This window comes from Camelina sativa, chromosome 13 (genome assembly GCF_030686135.1).
Source record: "Camelina sativa cultivar CO46 ecotype springtype chromosome 13, ASM3068613v1".
Taxonomy (NCBI): Eukaryota; Viridiplantae; Streptophyta; class Magnoliopsida; order Brassicales; family Brassicaceae; genus Camelina; species Camelina sativa.
In genome coordinates this window covers 2,406,303-2,429,744 of record NC_141892.1, presented here as the reverse complement: position 1 = coordinate 2,429,744, position 23,442 = coordinate 2,406,303, and the positions used below count along the sequence as shown (strand labels likewise).

Sequence of the window (23,442 nt, the reverse complement as noted above, 5' to 3'; positions counted from 1 at the left end):
TTGGAAAGTATTAAAGGTTCGATCTTCTCGGGAGGATCTTGGTTCGTTTCCTTGATTCTCAAGCTTTTTTTTTATCTCGAAGTCGTTGAAACAAACACACTCAACTCCTCAATTGGGTATGTTTAGTTAATGAGATGGAAACATACCCAAATCCATTGGATAATTTAGTTAAGGTCGGATTAAATCGGCCCATCAAATTTTGACCTATCTGAGAGTATATAACTCAGATAAGTCTCCTATAAAATTTGACATCAATCTTTAACCCTTATCCCAATTTTATTATATGCTCTTTTAAGATAATAATATGACAGTCAAAAAACTGATATCTTTCCTTTTACTTCTTAAATTACCCTAAGATATCTTTCCTTTATATATATAGGTATGTATATATTGTTTTATACAGAAACAAGATATGCATGCATCTAATCTGTTTTTATTCCTACACACAGCTCATACACATTCCGTTTATGGTATGGTATCATAACATTTAACTACATATATTTATGTAGTCATACTTATTAATTACTTTAATTGAAATTAAGAGAGAAGTCAAATAAAGAAAATAACAAGTAATGGTATTAATTAACTTTAAAGTTGAAACATTTGTTCTTATTTTGAAAATGATTAGCCGTTTAAATAATAATTATTTTTATCGTAAACGACATGCAATATATATTGGAGTTTGAAACATGTTGAAAGGAGATGTATATAAAATTTTAGTATATGTACGATGCATATATAATCTCTCTAGGCGTAATAAGTGATTACTTACATGCATGACAATGATTATCTTATAAAATACGATGATTTTGATAAAATATACGGAGGATTTCTTCAAATTGCAAAGAATAGTAAAAGACACAAACATTCAATATTAAAAATTAAGTTGACATGACAAGCAAATACATGAGTTTAACACAAAACAAGAGACACACGATAAAAACAATAGAAACTAGAGATATGAAACGAGCAAGAAACAACGATAATAGAAAAAGACAACTTTATTTATTCAAAACTCTTTGTCATGTCAACTTCGACCGCAGCTTCATTCGGCATCGTCTTCAGCACCAGCAGCAGCCTTGCTGCTCTCTCCTTTAGAGGTTCCCACCAAGTTTTTATCACCAACAGCTGGTTCCATGTTTAGGTCCATTCCAGTGACCATTGTGGGTAAATGAGTCTCATCAGAAGGTTCTTGGACTTCTGGATCAGCGGACCCCCATTGATCAAAGTAATACATACTTCCAGTCTCCATCACGTTCCCGCCCCACCCGGCAGACGGAACATTCGAAGCCCTCAGGGTCGCATCTCCAAGAGATTCCTCGTCGACACTCATGTCAAGTTGTTCCGCAGAACCCATCTCTTTCCTCAAACACATAATCTTCTTACCCGTATACGATAGTAATTTATCAATCTCGGTTGGGGAAAGATCAGCAAGTGGACGACCAAGGGAGAGCTCCAACATGAGATTGTCCATCTCAATCTCAGTAATAGCCTTCCGAGTATCGGCTATTTTCTTCTCAAGCTTTTGGATATTGGTCTGGATGAATGACTCCGGATCAACGGCCTTCATGTTCCTTTCATGGTCGGTTAGAGAGTAAAACTTGTCGAAGAGGGACTTCGCGGTTTGAGGAGCTGGCCACACCTCCAACTGATCTACTTCACGGTCGTAAACAACGAGACATGCTCGCATGTCACACAGTATCGAGAGCTCCTTCGTCTTCTTAACCAAACCAGCCAGCCTCTTCTCGAGGCTGAGTCTCCTGGCTTTCTCGTTGGCCCATGTGGTCGGAGTTTTTCTTTTACCCATTTTCAATGTTTTTTTCTTTCTTTTCTTTTGTGTGTGTGAAAAGAGAATCCTAGTGATCTTATTTATAAGAAAAACCAATAATAGATAAGGAAGTAAGAATCTGAAACTCTCTCCACAAATTTCCTTTTTGGTAAATTAATTACTAATAGTATAAATTTCAGTCAACTAATGTTTGAATGGGTTTTTTGGAAACTTATTTATAAAAAAAAAAAGAAAAAAAGTTATTCTTTGTTTTCCCCTCTATGCATGTTATTATCATCATCTTTCCATGTAGTTTTTCTATTCGTTTTTACAATAGCGCAACTGTGTTTTAAGTAGAAACATCATTCCTCAGATTTTCTCCAAAATTCTAAAGTTAGTATATATATTTTTTTTGTCAAACCTCTAAAGTTAGTATACATATATATATATATATATATATATATAATTTCAAAATAATTTAACAAAGTTTTGAAGACTTAAGAATATGTAGGTTTTGAGAAATATAGAACATGCATGCTTGTCTATTTTATCTAAGTTATGTTTAAAATACGAGCTACAATTTTGCTTACCCACAAACAAATAGTAGCTCTTTTGATCAAATTAAGGATATCCTGCGCAGCTGCACAAGTGACAACATATATCATGTTGTATTATATGATATAGAGAACAAATAATTTTTCATTAGCTAGATTGTATAAATTAGTTTATATTGAAATGACTACATATATGTTAAAAAAAAAAAGGAACTTTGAAAACAAATAATTAATGGGTACACATTATGTATAAGAATATAAGATCATATACGAGCAAACAATATAGGATGGGTACATACATAATGAGAAACTGGGTGCACTAACGGAGGATATCAGTAATTAAGAAGGAAATAAGAGATTTTAATAGATATTGATCTTGCCTCACTTGCTTACATATTGATGCTATGTTAACCTTCGAAATCCAATAACAGAATGCACGTACGTATCTGAGCCAAACAAAAAAAAAGGTTAATAAAGTAGTGGTGACTGAACTAATATAAGAGGTATTTGTTCAAAAGAACTAACGAGAGAAATCAATTGCAAAATGCATGCCTCATGCAGTCCGCAGACCAAAAATGGTCCAACGCAGCCTAAAGATCACTAACCAGCCCTTTATTGAAAAAGAAATTAAAAGGTACGTGGACAATATCTGTTCTACTCCGCAACAATACCTATTTGTAACATATTTGAATTCATGACAAAACTTATTTTAGATCATCCTTAATATATGAGTCACACAATTGCTTTACATTTTAGAAAGAAAAAAAACATACACAAAGTCACAAACACATTGGCTTTTCACCAACAGAGTTTTGTTTTAATTAATCTTTTTATAAAATATTTTGAAAAACGAAGATATTGATTCTGCTAAATATTAAATATATTAGATAACTGCCAACTCAAAATCATGTACCGACAACTGAAACACTAACTTAAACGAAAAAAAAAACTAACAAGCACACACAAACGTCAACACAATCCTTAAAACTACGATATCTAGGATAAACTTAAATGAAATTACAATCTCATAAAATGAAGGACTAGCTAACAAGCACAAACAAACTTAGGACATTTTTGTCCCAAGTACATAGTATATATCTTAAAGAAAACCTTGAATTTCACTAATTAAACATGTGATTTATCATGAATCTGTTACCAACAAACATATAAATTTACATGATTGATAGACACATGCGAGACCAACTGCTAGCCATTGGCCTTTCGGGAGATCGGCGATACAATGATGGGTTACAAGTATGGTTTGGCACAAGAGTTTAAGCTCTTAAGTATTTTTCTTCTTCTATGATTCTGTTTAAAAAACTTTTCAACCCTATGATGCACTTGATGTAACAAAGCTATTTTTCTTTTGAATATAATTTAACATTAAATTCAAAAAAAAAACATATAAATTTAAGATATTCCAAAATCATAAAGACAACCAATCTAGATAACAATGTAGCCTGTCATTTAAGACAGAGTTACTCACCATAAAATAATTGAAGAAATTCTAATGGTTAAACTTCCGTCGAAGATCCAGTTTTGAGTTTATTAGTGCACCGAAGAACACAAAGTAAAAAGCGGCGTATGAGAATAGCTAAAAATAGGTTTAGAATAAAAAAACAATAGACACACTTCTATGTACACAAGACATTTTTAAGAATGACCCAAACCCATATATATAAAGTTTAAAATTTATATGCATTTTAATGGGTTGAGAATCTATTTTTCCACGAAAACTATAATACTAAACTAGATAAAGCCCAAACTTTGATTTTAAACTATATATCTATGACAACTAAAACACTAACTTAAACCCAAAAAAAAAAAAAAAACCTAACAAGTACACACAAACGTCAACACAATCCTTAAAACTAAGATATCTAGGATAAACTTAAATGAAATTACAATCTCATAAAATACAGGACTAGCTAACAAGCACAAACAAACTTAGGACATTTTTGTCCCAAGTACATAGTATATATCTTAAAGAAAACCTTGAATTTCACTAATTAAACATGTGATTTATCATGAATCTGTTACCAACAAACATATAAATTTAAGATATTCCAAAATCACAAAGACAACTAATCTAGATAACAATGTAGCCTGTCATTTAAGAGAGAGTTACTCACCAAAAAATAATTGAAGAAATTTTAATGGTTAAATTTCTGTTGAAGATCCAGTTTTGAGTTTATTAGTGCACCGAAAAACACAAAGTAAAAAGCGGCGACTGAGAATAGCTAAAAGTAGGTTTAGACTAAAAAGACGATATACACACTTCTATATACGCAACACATTTTTAAGAATGGCCCAAGCCCGTATATATAAAGTTCAAAACTTATACGTATTTTAATGGGTTGAGAATCTATTTTTCCACGAAACTATAACACTAAACTAGATAAAGCCCAAACTTTGATTTTAAACTATATATCTCCAGACAAAAAGTTGTATATCTATTTTTGCCCAAATAAAATTTCTATATCTAAATCTCTCCAAGTTTGGGTTACATGGATTTGTACTTTAAACCCGATCGAGACCATAACCATCTATCTAAGTTACATTTTCTCCTTAAACAAAAACATTTTTAAGGTGATGTGCATATGTAAGGGAATTATACAGTATCATATAACAGGGAGTCGGAGAAAAATAGGTCGTGCAACCCGGTATTTATTTCATGTCTAGTTTGGAATATAGCATACTATAACATTTACTATGAAAAGTGCCAAACATTATGTGTGTTATCAAACCATTTGAAATAAATAATGATTTGTTTAAAGATTATTATGTTAAAGAAAGTGTTAATTAACGGGTTGACCAAATTCTATTGTAAGTGAACTTTTTGATTTTTTTTGAATAGTGGAAAAAGTAAGAAGTAAAATAAAAACTAGTAAATAAAGCAATTATCGTTGGTAAGGCCGGTGAGAAGATGTAGCCAAGAAGACGATATCAAATAGGTCATTTTCGTTCAAGCACTCATCATGCCATGATTTATATTACGTACAGTATATAATTAATAAAACCCCTATAATATTTTTCTTTAGACCAAATAAAAGTTCTATGGGACAAATCGACTGTTGGATCGAAATGGTCATCCTATCATCGTAACATAAATTGAATTAGAGTTGCAAAAACCACAAGTTTCAGGTCGGAAAAAAATTAAGGCAATTAGACTTGAATTGAAAACACCTATGACAACTTGTATATAAACCTGTTGTGTTGACAATTAAAACCTATATGTAAATTAGGGAAAAAAATCATCCATTAATCCATGTTTTTGGCAGTAAATGCTATATATTATTAAAATGTACGATTGACTACTAGACGATTAAAGTCTTAACGATAATTCGAATATGTAAAAGCTATGGTTCATTATTTGTCAATATTATGTAAAATCACCTTACAGAACAAAACAATTAAACAAAGCTATATCTTATCGTTGACTCCGGAACTTCCTCATCGTGATGACCAAAAACTTATTACATTCGCTACTTTCCTAGTATACCCATCATTTTCTTCAGACTAGAAACCAAAATCTGACCGCCGCAATGAATGCAACGGTGATGTCACCTGACTCAGGCCACTGGCTAACAAACACCGATAGGATGGGTGGATTAGCTTACGGGATCGGAGTCTCCATTGGTATACTAATGCTAATTACCACAATCACCCTCGCCTCTTATTATTGCACTCGAAGCCATATCTACGCTTCTCCCACGACCACTCCGAGGACAAGACGCCGGCAAAGAGAGACCAATGGAGCGTTGCAAGCTGGCCAAGAAGGGTTCAACTTCGAAGGTGACGACAACCAAAACGACACCGTTGTAATCGAAGTCTTGGGGCTAAACGATGAGGTGATCAAGAGTTTTCCTAAGCTTGCGTACGAAGAGGCTTGCGTGAGCTACAGCTTGCAAAGGGAATCGAGTACGACGACGTGTTGTTCTATATGTCTTGCGGATTACAAGAAGACGGACATGATCAGGGTTTTGCCCGATTGTAACCACTTGTTCCACGACAAGTGCGTTGACCCTTGGCTCAGGCGTCATCCGACGTGTCCCGTTTGCCGTACGTCTCCGTTACCGTCGCCGGCGGTAACACCTGTCGCTGACGTTGTTTCCTTTTCCCGCCGGCCAATGATGGATATATGACTTCGTACGTCACGTTTTAAAGATATTATTGTTGACATTTCTTTTTAGAGTATATATATAAGTCTCTTCTCAGCTGTAAAGTTTCACGTTTTTTATTTGGTTATGCACAAACATGAATCAGACCTTCTTACTATTATATAAAGAAGAAGTGGAGCAAGACGTTTATATTCATAAACTATTTTTAGAAGAGGCGAAAGTTTATATTCATAAAAATTAAAGAATAAGAAAAAGATGTAATTTAGCTCTAATCTACTCTAGGCTGATGTAAATAGCAGCAAGTGGAGTCAAAGTTGGCAAAGTTCTAACTATTTTTTTTCGGTGCCAAACCAATTGAAATGTCAAAAGAAAAAATAATTCTACCTAAATCGTTTATTTCATTAGATTGTTCACTCGTCAAAACGAAGGTCGATATCGAAAAAAAAATTATCAAAAAAAAAGAGAAAAATTAAAGTCAACTTTTTTAATCAATAACAATTATATAAAACTATAATTAGATGGTTTGCATTCAAAAAAATCTAAAAAGTCAATTTTTTGTTTAATTATAAAAGATAAGTGTAGTTAAAATAGGATAATGACTAAAATAAACAATGCATGTTATTAAGTTTATCCTAAATCTAGTAATATTCACACCAAATTTATTATTTAAAGGAAATCGAGCCGTCAGTTTCCAGAAACATTGACCTAGCTGAAAAGAACGGTCCAGCAACTCCTGCTGCTGCTGCTGCTGCTGCTTCTGCTTTGATCATCATCATCATCATCATCATCATTTCCAGAGAGATTCTATCAAATCATGTCGAGGATCTTCGCCATTCTTCCTCTCGCTCTTTCTCTCTTCCTCCTTGTTTCACCGGTTGTTCGAGCCATCGATGTCCATTACTGTGGTACGTGTTTTTAAAACCTCATCTCCTCGTGATGGCTCGCTTTTTTTGAGAGACATAATATACAATGGTTTGATTGAATTCGATTTCAGTTCTAAAGTTTGATGCTTTTCGCTTTTTTCACTCGGTGTAAAAATTCGATTTTTTCTGGGAAATTTTGGATTTTGGATTTTATTTTTGAAGTCTCACTTGCTTTTCGATCCTGCCTTCTGATTTGATTTTGTAGAGGAGAACGCAGATTATGAAATCAAAGTGAAAGAGGTTGATATATCGCCTAATCCTATTGCCCCTGGCGAGCCAGCTACCTTCACCATCTCTGCCAACACAGGTTTTGATTCATTCCTCTTTTATTGATGATGATACCAATGATACAGAGATGAGATCTTGTGTATGTAAGCTGATGATCAGTGTTTGTTATAATAGATAGACAATGTGATTTGATGCTGCGGATGTAATGTGTATTCATGTGGTCTTTGCTTCTTAAGTAGATAGAGAGTCTGTTAATCTGTTTATGTTGTGATTCTGTTTTGTTTCATTGTTTTTGGGGTGATTTAATAAGGCCGTGAGATTTCGTTTGGGAAGCTGGTGATTGAAGTTTCATACTTTGGATGGCATGTTCACTCTGAGACTCATGACCTTTGCACTGAGACAACTTGTCCTATACAGACCGGAGATTTCTTGGTTTCACACTCTCAAGTTCTTCCTGGTTATACTCCTCCTGTAAGTTCCATTAGCTGTTTTTTGCAATCGTAATGGATTTGCTCATTCAGAATAGACATAGATAGGGAGGCTTACTTACCTTGGTATCAAGCAACACATGGGAGCCATATATTGACTTGGCTTCAATGTGGTTAATGTTGCTTATCTCTCTTGCAGGGTTCATACTCGCTGAAAATGAAGATGCTTGATGCGCAGAAGAAGGAGTTAACATGCATTCGATTCTCGTTCGACATTGGACTCAGATCATTCGTGGCTGACATTTAGAGCAACTTCTTCACCTGTATTGGTGATTTGTATAGGTAGTTTAGACTAATTCTTATTCTTGCTAATATCAGTTATGTCAGAACCTGAATGTGAAACTGGTCCTTTTTTTTTTGTTTTTTTTTTGTTTGAACACCAATGTGAATACTTCTTCACTATAAGATATAGCAATAGGAATATAAAATCTATCAACCAGGTCTTATTGGCATCATCAGTCAAATGCGCTTGAAACGGTATATAATTGACAATTTCTCAACCATCATTAATTAAACTGAACCATTATGTAATTGAGAAAAGTAATCAGGCTATAAGTAAATGATTAAATATATATTTTGACTAATTCGAAATTTGCAAGCTAGCTAAAGCTAATAAGCTACTTTAACCAAATAGTACATACATCATTGCACGTTTTCTAGAATTGTAAAAGACAAGACAGGGCATTATCATTCTTACCAGACTAAAAACTTCTAAATCAATCGATGACTCTTACCAGAAAGATTCATAATTCCTAAAGGTCCATTATAGCATCTTCCTTATTTGTTTTTTATCCCTCTGGCAAAATTGGGTTGATTGGGTAAAATCATTACTCATGAGTGTTTTGTCTTCTGTTATTGAGGTGTGAGTTTTATCATCTACATTATTGTAGCAATGACCCATCAAACCAACAAAAAAAAATCTTTTCTTTTCATTCTGATGAAAAAAACCCATCAAGAAAGACTTTTGAAAGCTAACCCAGAAAGTGGCTTTTGAAACTTTATTCATCTAAATTGGGGTACCCACACGTTAACCAAACAAGAAACTTGAAAACGAATAACCCACTACTTGTTGTTTTCTTTTCTTGTACTCGATCTTATCTTGATCTAGATTCATCTCTTTAACCCTCTTCTTGATCAGATTCTTGAATTGGTTTTTTAATTTTATATTTCCAACAAAGATCCAATTTTTGCTAGCAATGAAGGGAATGAAGGAAAGATTGGTGAAGAAAATCAAACTCATCACCACTGTCAAGACGTTAAAGCAAGGCTTAGCTCTTCATAAGAGTAACATTGATCGCACAATCCATCATCTAAGAGACGAAATAGTCGCTGAATCTGGTCAAAGCAAAGGTTGTGTTACACCAACACTACTGGAGCTTGAAGATGCAGAGGTGGAACAGAGTCTTGAAGAAGAAAGAAGGATTCTTTTGGAGTTTGAAGATAACTGCCCACCCGGAGGAGAAGACTCGGTTGTCTTCTACACGACGGGGCTGCGAGGAGTTAGGAAAACATTCGAAGCTTGCAGAAGAGTGAGATTCTTGTTGGAGAATCACAAGGTAATGTTTAGAGAGAGAGATGTTTCCATGGATTCAGAGTTTAGAGAGGAGATGTGGAGGTTACTTGGTGGGAAAGTTACCTCTCCGAGACTGTTCATTAGAGGTAGGTACATTGGAGGAGCAGAAGAAGTTGTGGCATTGAACGAGAACGGGAAGCTTAAGAAGCTTCTATCAGGAATCTCGCAGGTTGATTCACCTTGCGAATCTTGCGAGAACGAACGGTTCTTGATATGTTCTAGTTGCAATGGAAGCTCGAAAGTGCTTGCGGATCATCACGATGAAGAGACTAGTAACGATAAGATGTGGATGAGATGCATAGAATGTAACGAGAATGGGCTTGTAAGATGTCCTCTTTGTACGTAGTTTAATGTTATAATAACTTATCTGATTTTAACTTTAGTGTGTGAGAAAAATTTTAAGCTTCAAAACGTTTTGTATTAGGATTGCCTAATCGTCTATGTTTGTGTTAAATAAGTTAAAAACACCAAATTTGAAAACTCAGTTCTAAATTTTAAGGTGTTAACTATTCTCTCATACATCAAAACTCTCTATTTCTGAAACCCAACTTTCACATCCCAAGAATACAGTAATTATTAAAGCTCTCTCTCTCTCTCTTTGGGGATGTTTGTTTTAAATTTTCTAATCAGCCGTAGTATACTGATACGAGAGGGATATCAACGTCATCGTCATTCTCATCCTCACAAGCGACCACAACATCCACGTGACGTCTATAAGCAGGCAAGTCAACCATAGCCACTTCTCTTGCAAGATCCACCACTCTCCTGTCCATCCTCTCTTTATGCCTTGGGAACATACTGTTGAACAGTAAACAGCTTCCGCATGATATGCTGTAAGCGTGTAGTCCTTTCTCTTTTAGCCATTTTAGCAACTCCCTTAAGCTCGGGTTTCCCTTGATCACCCACCTGTCCCAAACAGTCCAGCTTTGGTCTTGGTGCTTCACCACTTTAGGTGGAACCGGCTCAGCGATGGAGAAGAGTGGAAGTGCTAAGTTAGCAAATGTGTTTCTGTAGTCTTCCACTTTGTGTGACCCGTCTAAGACCTTGTACAGCTCGAGGCAGACAAAACCTGTTGCCATTGCAGTTGATGTTGCAATTGCAGGTATGATTCTTCCGGCTATGAACTTGGCTTTAAGCTTGTCCACCTCGGGAACGCTGTAGTTCCTTGCTCTCATGTTGGCTAGCCCAGCGATCATATCCATGTGGTAGTTGGTATCGTCGTCCTACGAAGAGCATAATAATGTTAGTTTGTCGCTCTTGTTATCCATATACAGAATGTGAAAAAAAACTTGGATACAATTATGATTCACCTTTTCAAACTGGATTGTCTTCATCCTGAACTCTGGCTGCAAGCTCAGCCTGCACCGCTCTAGTTTTGCGATTAGTTCATCAATGATTGCTGCATCATCGACTGAAGCTGTAGACAAAGTTGTAGCCTTCTCGTCTGTCACAATAGTTGCATCTTTCCTCGGCTCAAAGTCTGGAACAATCACTCTTTCCACAGCATCGGCTAGTCCCGTTGGGGTTTTAGCCCACTCAGGAGTAGGGATTCCAAATGTTTCAGCACGCAAGATAGAAGCAGCCATGACAAAATTGATATGACTCAGGTCGTTTGAGGAGAATTGGAGCGGACGAGGAAATCTCTTTGGAGCAGACCAGAATGGAGCTCCTGTACTAGTAGCAGCGTCCTCGGGAAATGTGTAACACAACTGCTTGACGCGGTTGGCAAAGTAGTCCTCAAACCTGTAAGAAAGCTCTTATGTCAAGTGAAGAGAATCAAAATAATATAGAGTCTCAATGAAAGGTTTGAGCCAAAGGAGAGTACCTCAGACGGGCCCAAGTTATGCAATCCTGGAATGAATTGCACTTTTCTTTCTCGAGGCACTCAAGAACACGTCCCAAAGTATCCCTAGCCTGAGCATCACCAGCAGTTCTCATCGCATTCATGTATTCAGCAGGATTTGAAAGATATGCATTAACTTCAGCTGGTGTTTTCTCAAGCAGGCCCTCAAATTCAGAGCGAGCCCATGTCAAGCAATGGTCAATGTTGTGAGGAAATGAGTGCACAGTGCACATCGGAGCTTGTTTCTCTGGTGGGTCTCTCGAGGCACCATAGTTCTCGGTGAGATGAGGGATAACCATCTGTGTGTTGCACTTTGCACCTAGGGTTCCTGATTCGAGGAGAGGCTTCTGGAAATACACACACCTTGAATCGACATAAAGCCTTGCAGTGACATTGTCCAGCGCGTTGACAACAACTGTCAAATTTTCCCAGAAGTTGTCATCAAAGACATTCTCGGTCTCAGGTCCAACACGATTTTGCAGAGCATCAATGTTGAGACGCGAGTTTATTCCAGTTGTTGCTGTTGCGGCAACTGTGGATTTAGCCTGTCCTATGTTCCAATCTCGAAAAAGAAACTGGCGACTCAGGTTGCTCTTCTCAATTACATCATCATCGGTAACAGTTAGCTTTCCTTGAGTGCCACATGACACACCCATCAAAGCCAAGTTCTTTAAGAACTCGCATCCAAGAGCACCGGCCCCTACAACAAAAACTTTGGCATCCTCGAGTTTCTTCTGAAGAGTAGACCCAAATACAGAGATCTGTGCATCATAACGGCTATTTTGTGGTCTAAACTCTGATGCATCAAGAGCTTCCTTGGGGAGTGACTCCATTGAATCAAAGTAAAAGAACTGCAGAAATAATGTTAAGTCATTATCAGACTGAACAAGTTTAACATACAAAGACTGAAAAATTAAAACAGAGAAGTCTTTACCTGAAAGAGAGGATGGAACTTCCCAGAGCATGCCTTGACAACCTCCTGTCCAACAATGCCACCAAAAATTGCAGCCATAGGATTCAGAACAGCCCTGGATCCAAAAGCCAAATGCCGCAATAGTTTAGAGTTGACATCTTCCAACCTTGCATCACCCAAACTCTCATTAATGTCAGTTGCAATTTCTACTAGTTTCTGAGCATCTTCTTCTGAACCAGCAAACGGAAATCGGCCTGCTTGAGATGAAAACTTATCAAGTGCTTGGAATGCTAAGTGGAGAAGAGGTGGCCGGTCAAACTTTGAAAAGTCACTCAGAAGAAAGTCGCCTGGATCTTTAATTGCTTCTCTAAGAGGTTTAAACTTCAGCACCTTTGGTTGTTTAACCTGAGTCACAATGCCACCCTTTATATATCCCCCATAGTTAGTGGTGTCTTCTTCAAGGGTAAATGAATACGGCTTCACGTTTTTAATCTTCCTTGGTTTTCCATCATTTAGCTCGGTCATCCCCTCAACTTCAGAGAAAACAACAAAATTTCCATCCTCAAACTCGAGCCTCTCATCATCTACACACGATACAAATCCAGGATTTTCATTGCTAACCGACGCAATAATACCAGAGTGTGGTTCCTCCCCATCAACATCAAGAACAGTAAAATGAGGTCCAAAATCACAAAACAAAGACCCAAATAGGCCCCTAACGTCAGCCTTGATGAATGCGATAGGGGGCTGGTGACTATGACAGTAATCATCAAACTCTGTCGCTTTCTCAATAGAGATATTTAGAAATACCACAGCCTGCATCACAGATCGAAAAAGAGGTCAGCCACTATTTATTGCGAAAATCATGAACAAGCTAAAACATAGTGTACTTGTTGTAGAAACATCTTCATCAACGTTAACTCACCTCTTATCTTTTGTATATATAATTATTTCCATGAATCATGAAAGTATTACTGACAACTAGAACTAGAAAACGAAGATAAACCAAATAAAGAGAAAGGTTTTGGATACCTGGAAATCAGAAAGCTGCTCTTTGGTTAACTTCCCAGTCAAAGTTGAGAGAGCTACGGCATTGTTGAGTTCTTGCAACTTGTGAACAGAAGCAAGTGCCCTATTCTTACCAATGTCCTCCTCCGTGAAAACAAAGTTGCTAGATAAGTCCCATAGCTCAACCACATTTTCATCATGAAGCGTCACTGACTTCACACCAGCAAGAATTATATTCTTGGCTATATAGGAAAAAATAAACATCATCCATCAGAAAGAAGGATATAAATAACGAAGAGAACAAAGAGATATATCAGTAACTAGTTCATCACAAAGCTAGTGAATAAGCATTTCATCATATAATGTCTCACTAACTCATCAGGATAAACAAGTTCATATACCAATTTTAAGGTCTCGACTCCTAGAGCACAAATGTACAGACAAAATCAAACAGCTCAATCAAGAAATACGTTTAATCAAGCTCGAAGCTCTTAGATAACAAACCAGGACAAGTAGATAAAGCAACATGCAAGTGAAAATCAACAAACGAAAGAAAAAGAGAAAAAAATCAGAAAACGGAGTCAAAAAAAGCGTTACCAATCTCAGCACCAAGGCCTTGCATCCCAGAGATGAGAACGTTGGAAGCGAAAAGCCTCCTCATAGTCTCGCGACCGTAGACAGCGAGCTGTCTGCTATGAAGATCTTCATCGATCTCATGATTGTTGGAGTTGTTGTCCACCATGTCCATCGGCGTGTCGTCACCACCGGTACTGTTGCTCAAACCGAGGCCGCTAGAGTTAGAAGCGAGCATCGGAGAACCATCAGACTTATTAGTAGACTCAGTGTGATCGATCCGTCGCTTCTTCTTCGGAGAAGAAGAAGCAGATGCGATGACGTTCTCCTTAGCAACGAACGGTTCCATAAGAGTAACTGAAGAGAATACGTATACAACAAATAAATATTCCGATGTGAAGGTTCCTAAAAGGCTAAATCGATGAACGAATCTGGAGAAGAAACGAGAGAATCGGAGGAAGAAGAGAACGAAACCGTACCTTTTGTGAGAGAAGAAGATCGGAGGCGATAAGCGGCGAATTTGTTTTGTTAAAGAGTAAAAAAGGAGAGAGTAAGCAGCTGTGTTGGCTTTTGTGTAGGTTGTGTTGAGAGAAGCAAGCGGCGGTAGTATAACACACAATACTCGATACTGGGCGATGAAATGATGATGGGCTTTCGAAACAAACTGTGCTGAATTCATAATCAGCCTTTGTTGTTATGTATGTGGTAAGGTTTCAAGATGGACCAGTTTTATAAATTGATAAATTTTTCTGAATTTGGTCTTGTTGTTACACTAAACCGGATTTTACTAACTAGACCGAATTTTAAATTCAAGTTAGGTGTGTGATTAAAATTGTAAATTGTTGTGTACTTTCTTAACACTTCAAAGATTTGATAAGACGACACTCAAAGAAGTAATCAAATAGTGAAATGTGTTGAAATGTACCTTCATGAACTCAACTATTATAGCGTTGTGAGCTAACATGTTACATGTGTTTTGGCAATTGATACGGGGGGAAGTGGTCTCTCTTTCTCTTCGTCACTTCTTCCCAACAAACACAATTTAAATATCTATGTTAATTTTCTAAGTTCTAACCCAAGAAAAAAAAATTATCATATTATTGATGATTAGTGTGATTTGATTAATTAGTAGTGTTCAACTCATCCCTGGTACATATAACCTAAGAAAATAAGGTGTTACAACTTACAACAAGAGAAACATGCACGAATGAATGGAACATAGAGCCAAATATCAAACCAAGAAAGCACAATAAAAAGACCTTTTGAATCATCTGAAATAAAAACCAATTCCGGTTCGATTTCGGTTAAACCGGATTAATCATCCTTATATTACATGAATGAGTCCGATCTCATGGATTTAGATTTTATTCTCTCCTCTGTTCATCTCTCCGTTTACTACACATAGCCTGAAGCGAAATTACAAGGTTCGTCCTCTTCTTCTCTGTGTAAGTACTTTCACTCTCTTCTCGCGTCAATATTTTTACTTCTCATCGTTCGCTGATGTGATCCCGATTCCGATCCCAGATGAAAATTAGGGAAATTTTATCTCTCAGATCGATCGTTTTTGGTTCTGTTTTAGTTAACGAGTTCGCTCTTGTCTTGTTATCTGTTGATGATGCACGCACACACAACGATGTTGAGAATTCTAGAAACTAGGGAAAATATAAAACAATTGTATCCAAAAAAAAAGTTGTGTACTTTTTTACTTTGATGATCAATTCATTGTTTAAGATTATTGCTACATTCAATGTGTGGTCCTTCCTTTACCCAACTGATGAATACTTATAGACTTTGTTACACAAACAAAAGAGTAAACACTTTGGTGGTAAAGTAATAGTATTACTATTAGTTATGATTGGATTCACTATCTTACTTTGTGGGTTTGTATCTTTTATTCTAGTGAGATTAGTTTGTGCTAGAGCTGTGTCTTATCATAATTTAATCTAAATGTTTTAGTATCTCAATTGATTTGTGTATTTCATAGATTTCAAAGATGGCCTCCTTTGATGGACCAAAGTTCAAGATGACTGATGGCTCTTATGTTCAGACTAAGACCATTGATGTTGTATCATCAACAGATATCTCTCCATACCTTTCACTTTTAAGAGAAGATTCGATCTCGAATGGTAACCGAGCTGTGATTTTCGATGTGTGTTGGGACGTTGGATGTCCTGAAACTGAAACCAAAACCAAAACGTCAGAGTGGAGTCTGTCATCTGTGAAGCTGAGCACGAGAAACCTATGTCTCTTCCTTCGACTACCTAAACCTTTTCATGACAATCTCAAGGATCTGTACCGTTTCTTTGCTTCCAAGTTTGTCACTTTTGTTGGTGTGCAGATCGAGGATGACCTGGACTTGCTCAGAGAAAACCACAGTCTTGTGATAAGAAACGCTATTAACGTTGGGAAATTGGCTGCCAAAGCCCGTGGTACTCTGGTGCTTGAGTTTCTTGGGACGAGAGAATTGGCGCACAGGGTTTTGTGGTCTGATTTGAGTAGGCTGGATTCGATTGAGGCCAAATGGGATGAGGCAGGGGCTGAAGAACATCTTGAGGCTGCTGCCATTGAAGGATGGCTCATTGTCAATGTTTGGGATCAATTGTCCGAGTAATTTACTACCTATCTTTGTGCATTTGACTTGTGATTTTGCGACTCAATGTAAGTGATCCTTTTTATGTTGTTTTGATGTGATCATCAACTATGAGTAAACAAAAAGTGGACAGTTTCCTAATGAATTCACTAATGTGTATGAAACAAACTATGTTGGTTCTGCTTTTTCTGCTAAACTGAGAATTTTGTTTTTGTGTTGGGTTTGACTTAGGTATGGTTGTGACTTAATATAGCTCAAGACTAGAACTTACTACTATAAGGATGTTGTAATTAGAAGGACAAAAATTAGGTGGAATGAAATCTTTCACCAAACTTTTGCTAATATATAAAGTTGGAAATGAAATAAAATGAATATACCAATCATTCCACTAAAGAATGATACAAAATTCAAAGGGAGGATTAATGTACTTTTACAAACTGACAATATAAATCTTCATTGGTTGGCTTTACTTTTTTAAGCTCATCAAAGTGAGGGAACAGACAGTATAATTTAATAATCAGGAGATATGTACAATATACCAAAAATTTAAAGACATAGGACCCCCAAAAAAATATTTCAGTTTCTCAACTGTATTATATCATCACCTTCCTATTTATGACTACTTAAAAAAAAATTATAATAGAAAAAAAAAACCCCAAAGAAGAATGAAGTTGAGATTAAAGAGAAGAGGCAGAGAGATAGTCAGATAGATCTTCCCACCTATCTTCACTCATTCTGACACCGACACATATCGGTCCCCTTCCCATCTCCCTCTTAAACCCTATCTCTTTCTCAACTATGCCTTAATCTCAACATTAATCTCTGTCTTCATCTCCTTCCTTTATTGGGAAACTCCGACTTCTCCTGTAAATTGTACTACCCCCTGATTTGCATTTTCTCGAGAAACAAATAATAATAATAATAATTCAATATAACTTTCTCCGTCTTGTCGGTCACGTTTTGTTCCTCGTAGCTAAAAAATCAGCTTTCTTGAACTCCGTAAAGGTTGGGCCTTTCTCTCTCTAATCCTCCTCTTCTTTTCTCTGTGATCAAATCAGGGATTTTTAATTCTTAATATCACTTACTGATTTTGTGGATTGGTCTTTGGGAAGGTGAAAGCTTGAGATTATGCAGAAGAAACGAGAGATCTGTGAGTACAGAGATAAGTTGGACAAGACCTTGTCTTCTCCTGAACTCACCAATCTCGACTCTCTCAAATCTCTTCTCAGAAACCAGCTTAAAGGTTTTGGCTTTTTTCGCTATACGATTCTTTCTTTTGGAGTTGAGAATACTATTGTTTTCTATAAAGGGATACACTTCTGAGATTTTTATTTTGGTTTTGATGAATTTTTGTAGAGTGTAATGAGAATATATTGGATAAAAGAACAGATGAAGTATCCAAGGTACTTAGCAAGCTTAGGAGTGTATCCATGACGGATCATCTTGATGTTACTAAATCAACCAACGATGGTGATTGGAAAGTATGTGACTTCAGACATAACATTTCCATTTTTTTTGTCCACCACTGATCGATCTTGAGATTGTAACGATGTAGCAAAAAAGTTTTTTTTTTTTTTTACAGTTAAAACATGATCTTGAAGATTGCCGTGTTATGTACCGTGAAGGGCTTGATGGAAGTCCTTTTCACACTATGCTTGTTGAAGGTTACATGGATGGGCCTATCCACGAATGTAAGTTTATTTCTTATTAGAACTGAGACCGTGGATTCAAAGAGGTTTCTGCAGGTGATGTTAATTGTGAGTTATATGATGCAGGTTTATGTGTATCTTGGGAAACAACTCTCTACAAGAAATGGTGAGAGTCTTAAATATTTTGGGATTGTGAACAACAAGATGATCTCATTGTCTCGCTGGACAACTTGTTTACTCTACTCATTTTTTGGTTTGTGCTGTATATAGGTGGCCACAGTTTTCATTTCCACCATTCAGGATCTTAAAAAGCACATGCTTGCAAAAGGTCGGAGTTGGTGAACAGATTTGTTTAGCGAGGTATGTTTCCCTTGAGAATGACGAGGAACTTTGCTTTTTGGTTTCTATGTAACCAACCTGTTGAATCTTATAAAGCTAATCTTGAAATGTTTTGTATTGTGGGAAGAAAGGATGAAGGTACCATGGCCATTGACGGACAGAGAGATTATTGTGCATTATTTCTTTTTTGAATACTTTAAAGATGGCTTAGTCGTCATCCTTTTGAACTCGGTAAAGCAAAATCCTTATCGCATATATTGAATCTTACCTTTGGTATTAAACTTTGACATTATCTGAAATCGATTTTGTTTGGAACTTTTAGATCTCTGATTTAGATGGCATTGGAGTGTCCTCTAAGGACTTCGTTATACCTGAATCACCGGATGCAGTGAGGATCGATCTCGTAGGCGGATTTGTTTTACAAAAGGTTACTCCACAGAGGAGTTACTTCAGGTTAGTGATGATTGTACAAGTAGTATTGCTACATGCTAATTGTCTTTGGTTGAGGCTAAAATCTAGCTCTTGTCAAATTTTGTAGAACGATAGGGGAGATGGATATAAAGCTGGACTTGATGCCTCCATCTCTTATTAATTTTATAACTAGGCAGCTCATTGGCAACGGTTTCAGACTCTATAAAAAGGTCAGAAAACACGATTTTTGTTTTACTGTTTCGATGTTTTGGGGGTAGTGTCAATCTAACTTGTGTGATATTGTTTTCGTATTTGAATGTAACAGTCAGTTGCTTCCGTAGCTAAATTTGATGAAGATTATAGCAGAGCTTTAGATGATCCTTTGTACACTAAGATACGCCAAGCTCTGTATTCAACTGATAAAACAATCGAGGAAGGACCAAAGTTGGAAGCAACTGAAGTGAATGGCAATTCTCTGCCAAAGAAGGAACACAAGAATCATGGAGATGCTAGTGAAAACAAACCTGTCCATTACAGAAAAACTGTTACAGAGATTGAGGAAGAAGAAGATTATGAGGAAAGCGTTTCTTCGGAGGATGGAACCAAGACTGATGTTGATATGAGAAGACGGTTTTGCGTCAGTCCAGAGGTGGAACAAGCGTTAGGGACACTAGATAGAGTTATATACATGGTTAGAAATATAACGCCTGTCCAAGAAGCCGAAGAATTGTCGCCTGATAGATCAGAGGACCAGGCAAAGCGAGTAAGTTTATTAGAAACCATTACAAGTGTTCCTCAAAAATCACAGAGGCAAGATCACTCAACGGTCACACAAGAAGAGACAAGTAATGGTCAAGAAGAGAATAGAGAGAAGGATACAGGACAAGAGCTGGGGATCGTAAATAAAGGTAAGAGCTCGAGCTTGCAGAGAAAACGTAAAGCTCGCTGCTTTGCTTTCAGATCCTGGCTCTGAAGTGAACCCCAAAGTTTTCATTTTCTTGCAAGAGTTTTCACGAGAGAAAAAACTGGATCGCTGTTTACATTTTTACTTGTAATTGTAAAACTCTCTTCTCATTTGTATGATTCATGAAGTGTGTGCATTCTTTTTAATAAACTGGTTTCTTTCGGAAAAACAAAAGATCATTATACGAATTTGGCGTAACTAGTTTCTTGCTTATGAATGTACAAAACGAAGCTTTGATTACGGTTTGGTATGGTTTCTCAATTCGGTTTGGTTTAATACCCAAATTTTATTTTAATTCAGTTAAACCAGATTGGTTTAAATCACAAAAAGAGAAAAACCCTAATTTCCTTTTTTCCAAATCCCCAAATTCACTCGTCGTTCTCTAATCATCACTGAATTGCATTCTCGTCACAGTCTCATCATCGCACCGTTGCTGTGGATTTGAAGTCGAAGGGTACTCTTGATGGATTCAAAGATCACTAAGAGCGAGTCAACTTCTCAAATTCCATTCTTTTGCTTGAAGTGGCCATGGGATTCAAACAACCAACCCAAACCATCATCAAGCGTCTGCGAGTTTCAAGGACCGTGGCTCTTCAGATCTATGCAAAGTATTGGCTCCATTGCTCTCAGCTCCTTGACTTCACTTGGCCAAAATCCAAACTTTAGACCAAAGAAGAAGGCTTTAAGTAGTAGTGAGCAAGGAGAAGCAGAGCAGAGGGCTTTCGCAGCTGCTTTAGCCAGCCAGAAAGAAGCTACAGTACTTGAATTTTACTCACCCAAATGCAGACTCTGCAATTCTTTGCTCAACTTTGTTTTAGAGGTAGAGAAGAGGAATTCAAACTGGCTCAGCATTACAATGGCTGACGCAGAGAATGAGAAATGGTTTCCTGAGGTATTTTAATAAGCTTAAACTTTTTTCAACTCTTCTCGCTGCATACACAAATTGACAGAGCTTTTTACTAAAGATTTCATCTTTCTCTTCCTTTTTTTCTTCTAAATTTGCAGCTTCTCCACTATGATATAAAGTATGTTCCTTGCTTTGTTTTGTTGGACAAAAATGGACAAGCTTTGGCCAAGACAGGAGTTCCTAGTAGTCGTGCTCATGTCATTGCTGGCATCTCTCATCTTCTCAAGATGAAGCGCCCACCATCAGAGTAGTGAAAACTATGGTAGATTCCACATCTGATACATATATGTAATTGCTTTCAACGTTGAGGATGGTTTTGTTTTTTGCTGCATTAAAAAACACTTTAATTGGAATCAGAATCCTTGTTCTAGTTTGTGCATTACTGATTTGAATTTCGTATTATAATTCTCAATCGTACAATAAAAGTATGATGATCTATGAAGGTCACTCAATATAGAGGTCGCCGCTGGTCGTGCCCAATTTCGGGGCTTAAACAATGGTCGCTTAGCATATATAAATACATAGTATAAGACGTACATTCGATTAAATATAACAAAAAAAAAAAGTTAAAAAAGAAAACTCCCAACTTCGATATCTTTACTGCCAAGGTAGGTTATCGACGTTTCTTGTCATCTACAAGTTTCGGTGATTTGATGTTTGTTGTTTCTCGTGATAATCAAATCACACATCACATAAACTGTGTTAATTAGCTTGTTTGTGGTAGATGGTTTACTTTTGTTAAATCCCTTTGATAAATTTGTTGATTCGGATAACTGATTGACTCTGTTTTTTAGGTTATGGCTATGGCTGCCAAAAAAAAGGTGGAAACTTGTTCAATTAATAGCTTACCAGATGAGGTTTTGGGTCAGATCCTGTCGTTGTTCCCTACTAAACTTGCTGCTGCCACATCAGTTCTCTCAAAACGGTGGAGAAATCTGTTGCCTCTGGTTCAAAACCTTGATTTCGATGAGTCCATGGTCTTTTATCCGAACAGAGCATCAGAAACTATTGGCGATGGTGGTGGCTTCCTTGATTTCGTGAACAGAACCCTTGGACTGCTCGGTGATTCTCCCATCAAGAAATTCTCTATGAAGTGGGTTTCTCCAATCGACAACTCTCAGTACAACCATCTGATCCGCAATGTGCTAGAACACGGAGCCTTGGAACTAGACTTGTCATCAACATCCATACAATGTATAATGCCTGAGTTCTTCTTCAGCAAGACGTTAGTTAAACTCACCCTTTCCCGGGGAAGTTACGACCAAGACAGTCATCCTCCCGACGGTGTGCTTTTCCCTGCACTCAAAACTCTCTCTCTCGTTCAAGTGTCTTATGGTACGTTTGGATGGGGTGATCTTTATGACTGCCTCCTCGACTCTTGCCCTGTGCTTGAGGAAGTTAACATATTTGCTGGTGATCCTTTTGATGCGGGTGGTTGGAGAAAACATATTTGGGGTTCAACCATCCAGAGGATAACCATATTTTACCGTTTTTATGATCTAGACGCCCACTCATTGGTTGGCCTTGACACGCCACGTCTTGTGTACCTTGACTACTCTAGTTATGTCGCAGAAGATTATCAATGTCAGTTGGATTCGCTTGTCGAGGCTAGACTGGATCTTATATTATGGAAGTATAATGATTATATCCCACCAGTAGATGAATATTATGGGTATGATTCTACAAAGGGTGATGCTTGGGGTGATGCAACCAAACTCGTTGCAGCTATAAGGAATGTTGTGACCCTTCACTTGTCTGCTGATTCTCTTGAGGTCACTTTCCTACTCTCTTCTCTTTTCTTCTTGTTCTTGTAATCTAGTATATTGTTAATTAGTCGTCTCTCTCTCTATATATATATATATATATACTGTATATATATTTACTTGTTTCAAGTTGTAGCCATGACTTTGTTTGTGTGACCGATCATCAGGTGTTTCATTGCTGCTGTGAATCTATGCCTGAGTTCAACAACCTCGTGACGTTGTCTTTTGAGAGTCACGAGGAACGTGATTGGCAAGTATTGCCACTTCTGCTCAGGAAATCTCCAAACCTAGATACTCTAGTCCTTAAGGTCTGAAAACGAACCAATAATTTAGAACCTAGCAAACATATATATTCTCTAAGTGTGCTGGTGTGTTATCCTTTCAGGGTCTTGTGCACAAGTATACAAAAGGATGTGGGGATGTATGCGCTTGCAAACGTGTGAGGAAGAAGAGGAAGAAGAAAATTAGTTGTTTACTGTCGTGTGGAGTGAAGGTGCTAAAGGTTTATGGGTATGGAGGAAGTTGTAGAGAATTGAAACAGATGAGACATTTTATGGAGAATTTGAGGTGTCTTGAAGTTGTGAAGGTTCAGGTTCAAGTTGATAAGCAAGATAAAAAGTACACCGATGACCTAATGAAGCTCCTCCAGACAGCTTCTTCAGAGTGCAAGATCCAATTCATTTGAGTTGACTATTTCATTCATTCATATGTCTTCTTCTTTTCTACTTTGATGAAATATTTTAGTGTTATAAGACAAATTTTTTTGATAAAATAATCGATCTCTATGTGAATCCTTGAACGGAGGTTATTGTTCATCATCATACACA

At 37.0% G+C, this 23,442-nt stretch overlaps 7 protein-coding genes, 1 non-coding gene and 1 pseudogene across 13 annotated transcripts; 7 read left to right on the top strand and 2 right to left on the bottom strand.

The window, feature by feature from the left end:
• Positions 1–849: 849 nt before the first annotated feature.
• Positions 850–4,565, bottom strand: LOC104734659 (agamous-like MADS-box protein AGL80). 2 transcript variants are annotated; one of them, XM_010454280.2, is made up of 4 exons: positions 4,455–4,565; positions 2,708–2,768; positions 2,359–2,408; positions 850–1,864 (listed from the first exon to the last, which is right to left on the bottom strand). In XM_010454280.2, the coding sequence occupies exon 4, from the start codon at positions 1,805–1,807 to the stop codon at positions 1,046–1,048; it is 762 nt and encodes a 253-aa protein (XP_010452582.1). In that variant the 5' UTR covers positions 1,808–1,864; positions 2,359–2,408; positions 2,708–2,768; positions 4,455–4,565; the 3' UTR covers positions 850–1,045. The 2 variants fall into 2 exon arrangements, with proteins under 2 accessions (XP_010452582.1, XP_087337790.1); XM_087481664.1 differs by having other exon boundaries at positions 2,716–2,768; positions 4,455–4,545.
• A 1,170-nt stretch (positions 4,566–5,735) lies between these two features.
• Positions 5,736–6,594, top strand: LOC104734658 (putative RING-H2 finger protein ATL71 pseudogene; annotated as a pseudogene).
• Positions 6,595–6,920: 326 nt separating this feature from the next.
• Positions 6,921–10,066, top strand: LOC104734657 (phosphatidylglycerol/phosphatidylinositol transfer protein-like). Its single transcript, XM_087481663.1, has 4 exons — positions 6,921–7,348; positions 7,572–7,673; positions 7,905–8,065; positions 8,222–10,066. The coding sequence occupies exons 1-4, from the start codon at positions 7,258–7,260 to the stop codon at positions 8,327–8,329; spliced, it is 462 nt and encodes a 153-aa protein (XP_087337789.1). The 5' UTR covers positions 6,921–7,257; the 3' UTR covers positions 8,330–10,066.
• On the top strand, positions 9,279–10,066 carry LOC104734656 (uncharacterized protein At5g39865-like). Its single transcript, XM_010454278.3, has one exon. The coding sequence runs from the start codon at positions 9,279–9,281 to the stop codon at positions 9,999–10,001; it is 723 nt and encodes a 240-aa protein (XP_010452580.2). The 3' UTR covers positions 10,002–10,066.
• Positions 10,067–10,127: 61 nt separating this feature from the next.
• On the bottom strand, positions 10,128–14,699 carry LOC104734655 (ubiquitin-activating enzyme E1 2). Its single transcript, XM_087481662.1, has 7 exons — positions 14,472–14,699; positions 14,017–14,349; positions 13,444–13,661; positions 12,433–13,227; positions 11,481–12,349; positions 10,966–11,398; positions 10,128–10,878 (listed from the first exon to the last, which is right to left on the bottom strand). Exons 2-7 carry the CDS (start codon positions 14,339–14,341, stop codon positions 10,282–10,284), a joined length of 3,237 nt encoding a protein of 1,078 aa, XP_087337788.1. The 5' UTR covers positions 14,342–14,349; positions 14,472–14,699; the 3' UTR covers positions 10,128–10,281.
• A 577-nt stretch (positions 14,700–15,276) lies between these two features.
• LOC104734654 (protein RISC-INTERACTING CLEARING 3'-5' EXORIBONUCLEASE 2) lies at positions 15,277–16,794 on the top strand. 2 transcript variants are annotated; one of them, XR_015578195.1, is made up of 2 exons: positions 15,277–15,437; positions 15,977–16,794. It is a non-coding gene; the product is annotated as a protein RISC-INTERACTING CLEARING 3'-5' EXORIBONUCLEASE 2 (transcript). The 2 variants fall into 2 exon arrangements; XR_015578196.1 differs by having other exon boundaries at positions 15,292–15,416.
• A 409-nt stretch (positions 16,795–17,203) lies between these two features.
• On the top strand, positions 17,204–20,119 carry LOC104734652 (uncharacterized). Of its 4 annotated transcripts, none has more exons than XM_087481659.1 (10): positions 17,204–17,587; positions 17,695–17,825; positions 17,939–18,063; positions 18,146–18,273; positions 18,358–18,397; positions 18,502–18,591; positions 18,698–18,801; positions 18,893–19,023; positions 19,109–19,211; positions 19,307–20,119. In XM_087481659.1, the coding sequence occupies exons 7-10, from the start codon at positions 18,703–18,705 to the stop codon at positions 19,952–19,954; spliced, it is 981 nt and encodes a 326-aa protein (XP_087337785.1). In that variant the 5' UTR covers positions 17,204–17,587; positions 17,695–17,825; positions 17,939–18,063; positions 18,146–18,273; positions 18,358–18,397; positions 18,502–18,591; positions 18,698–18,702; the 3' UTR covers positions 19,955–20,119. The 4 variants fall into 4 exon arrangements, with proteins under 4 accessions (XP_087337785.1, XP_010452573.1, XP_010452574.2 ...); XM_010454271.3 differs by having other exon boundaries at positions 17,219–17,587; positions 18,165–18,273; positions 18,702–18,801; XM_010454272.3 differs by having other exon boundaries at positions 17,250–17,587; positions 18,702–18,801.
• Positions 20,120–20,262: 143 nt separating this feature from the next.
• Positions 20,263–21,234, top strand: LOC104734650 (uncharacterized). The gene is made up of 2 exons (XM_010454268.3): positions 20,263–20,837; positions 20,951–21,234. Exons 1-2 carry the CDS (start codon positions 20,409–20,411, stop codon positions 21,101–21,103), a joined length of 582 nt encoding a protein of 193 aa, XP_010452570.2. The 5' UTR covers positions 20,263–20,408; the 3' UTR covers positions 21,104–21,234.
• LOC104734651 (F-box protein At4g27050-like) lies at positions 20,977–23,406 on the top strand. The gene is made up of 4 exons (XM_010454270.3): positions 20,977–21,114; positions 21,647–22,624; positions 22,783–22,923; positions 23,001–23,406. The coding sequence occupies exons 1-4, from the start codon at positions 21,112–21,114 to the stop codon at positions 23,298–23,300; spliced, it is 1,422 nt and encodes a 473-aa protein (XP_010452572.2). The 5' UTR covers positions 20,977–21,111; the 3' UTR covers positions 23,301–23,406.
• Positions 23,407–23,442: the final 36 nt, after the last annotated feature.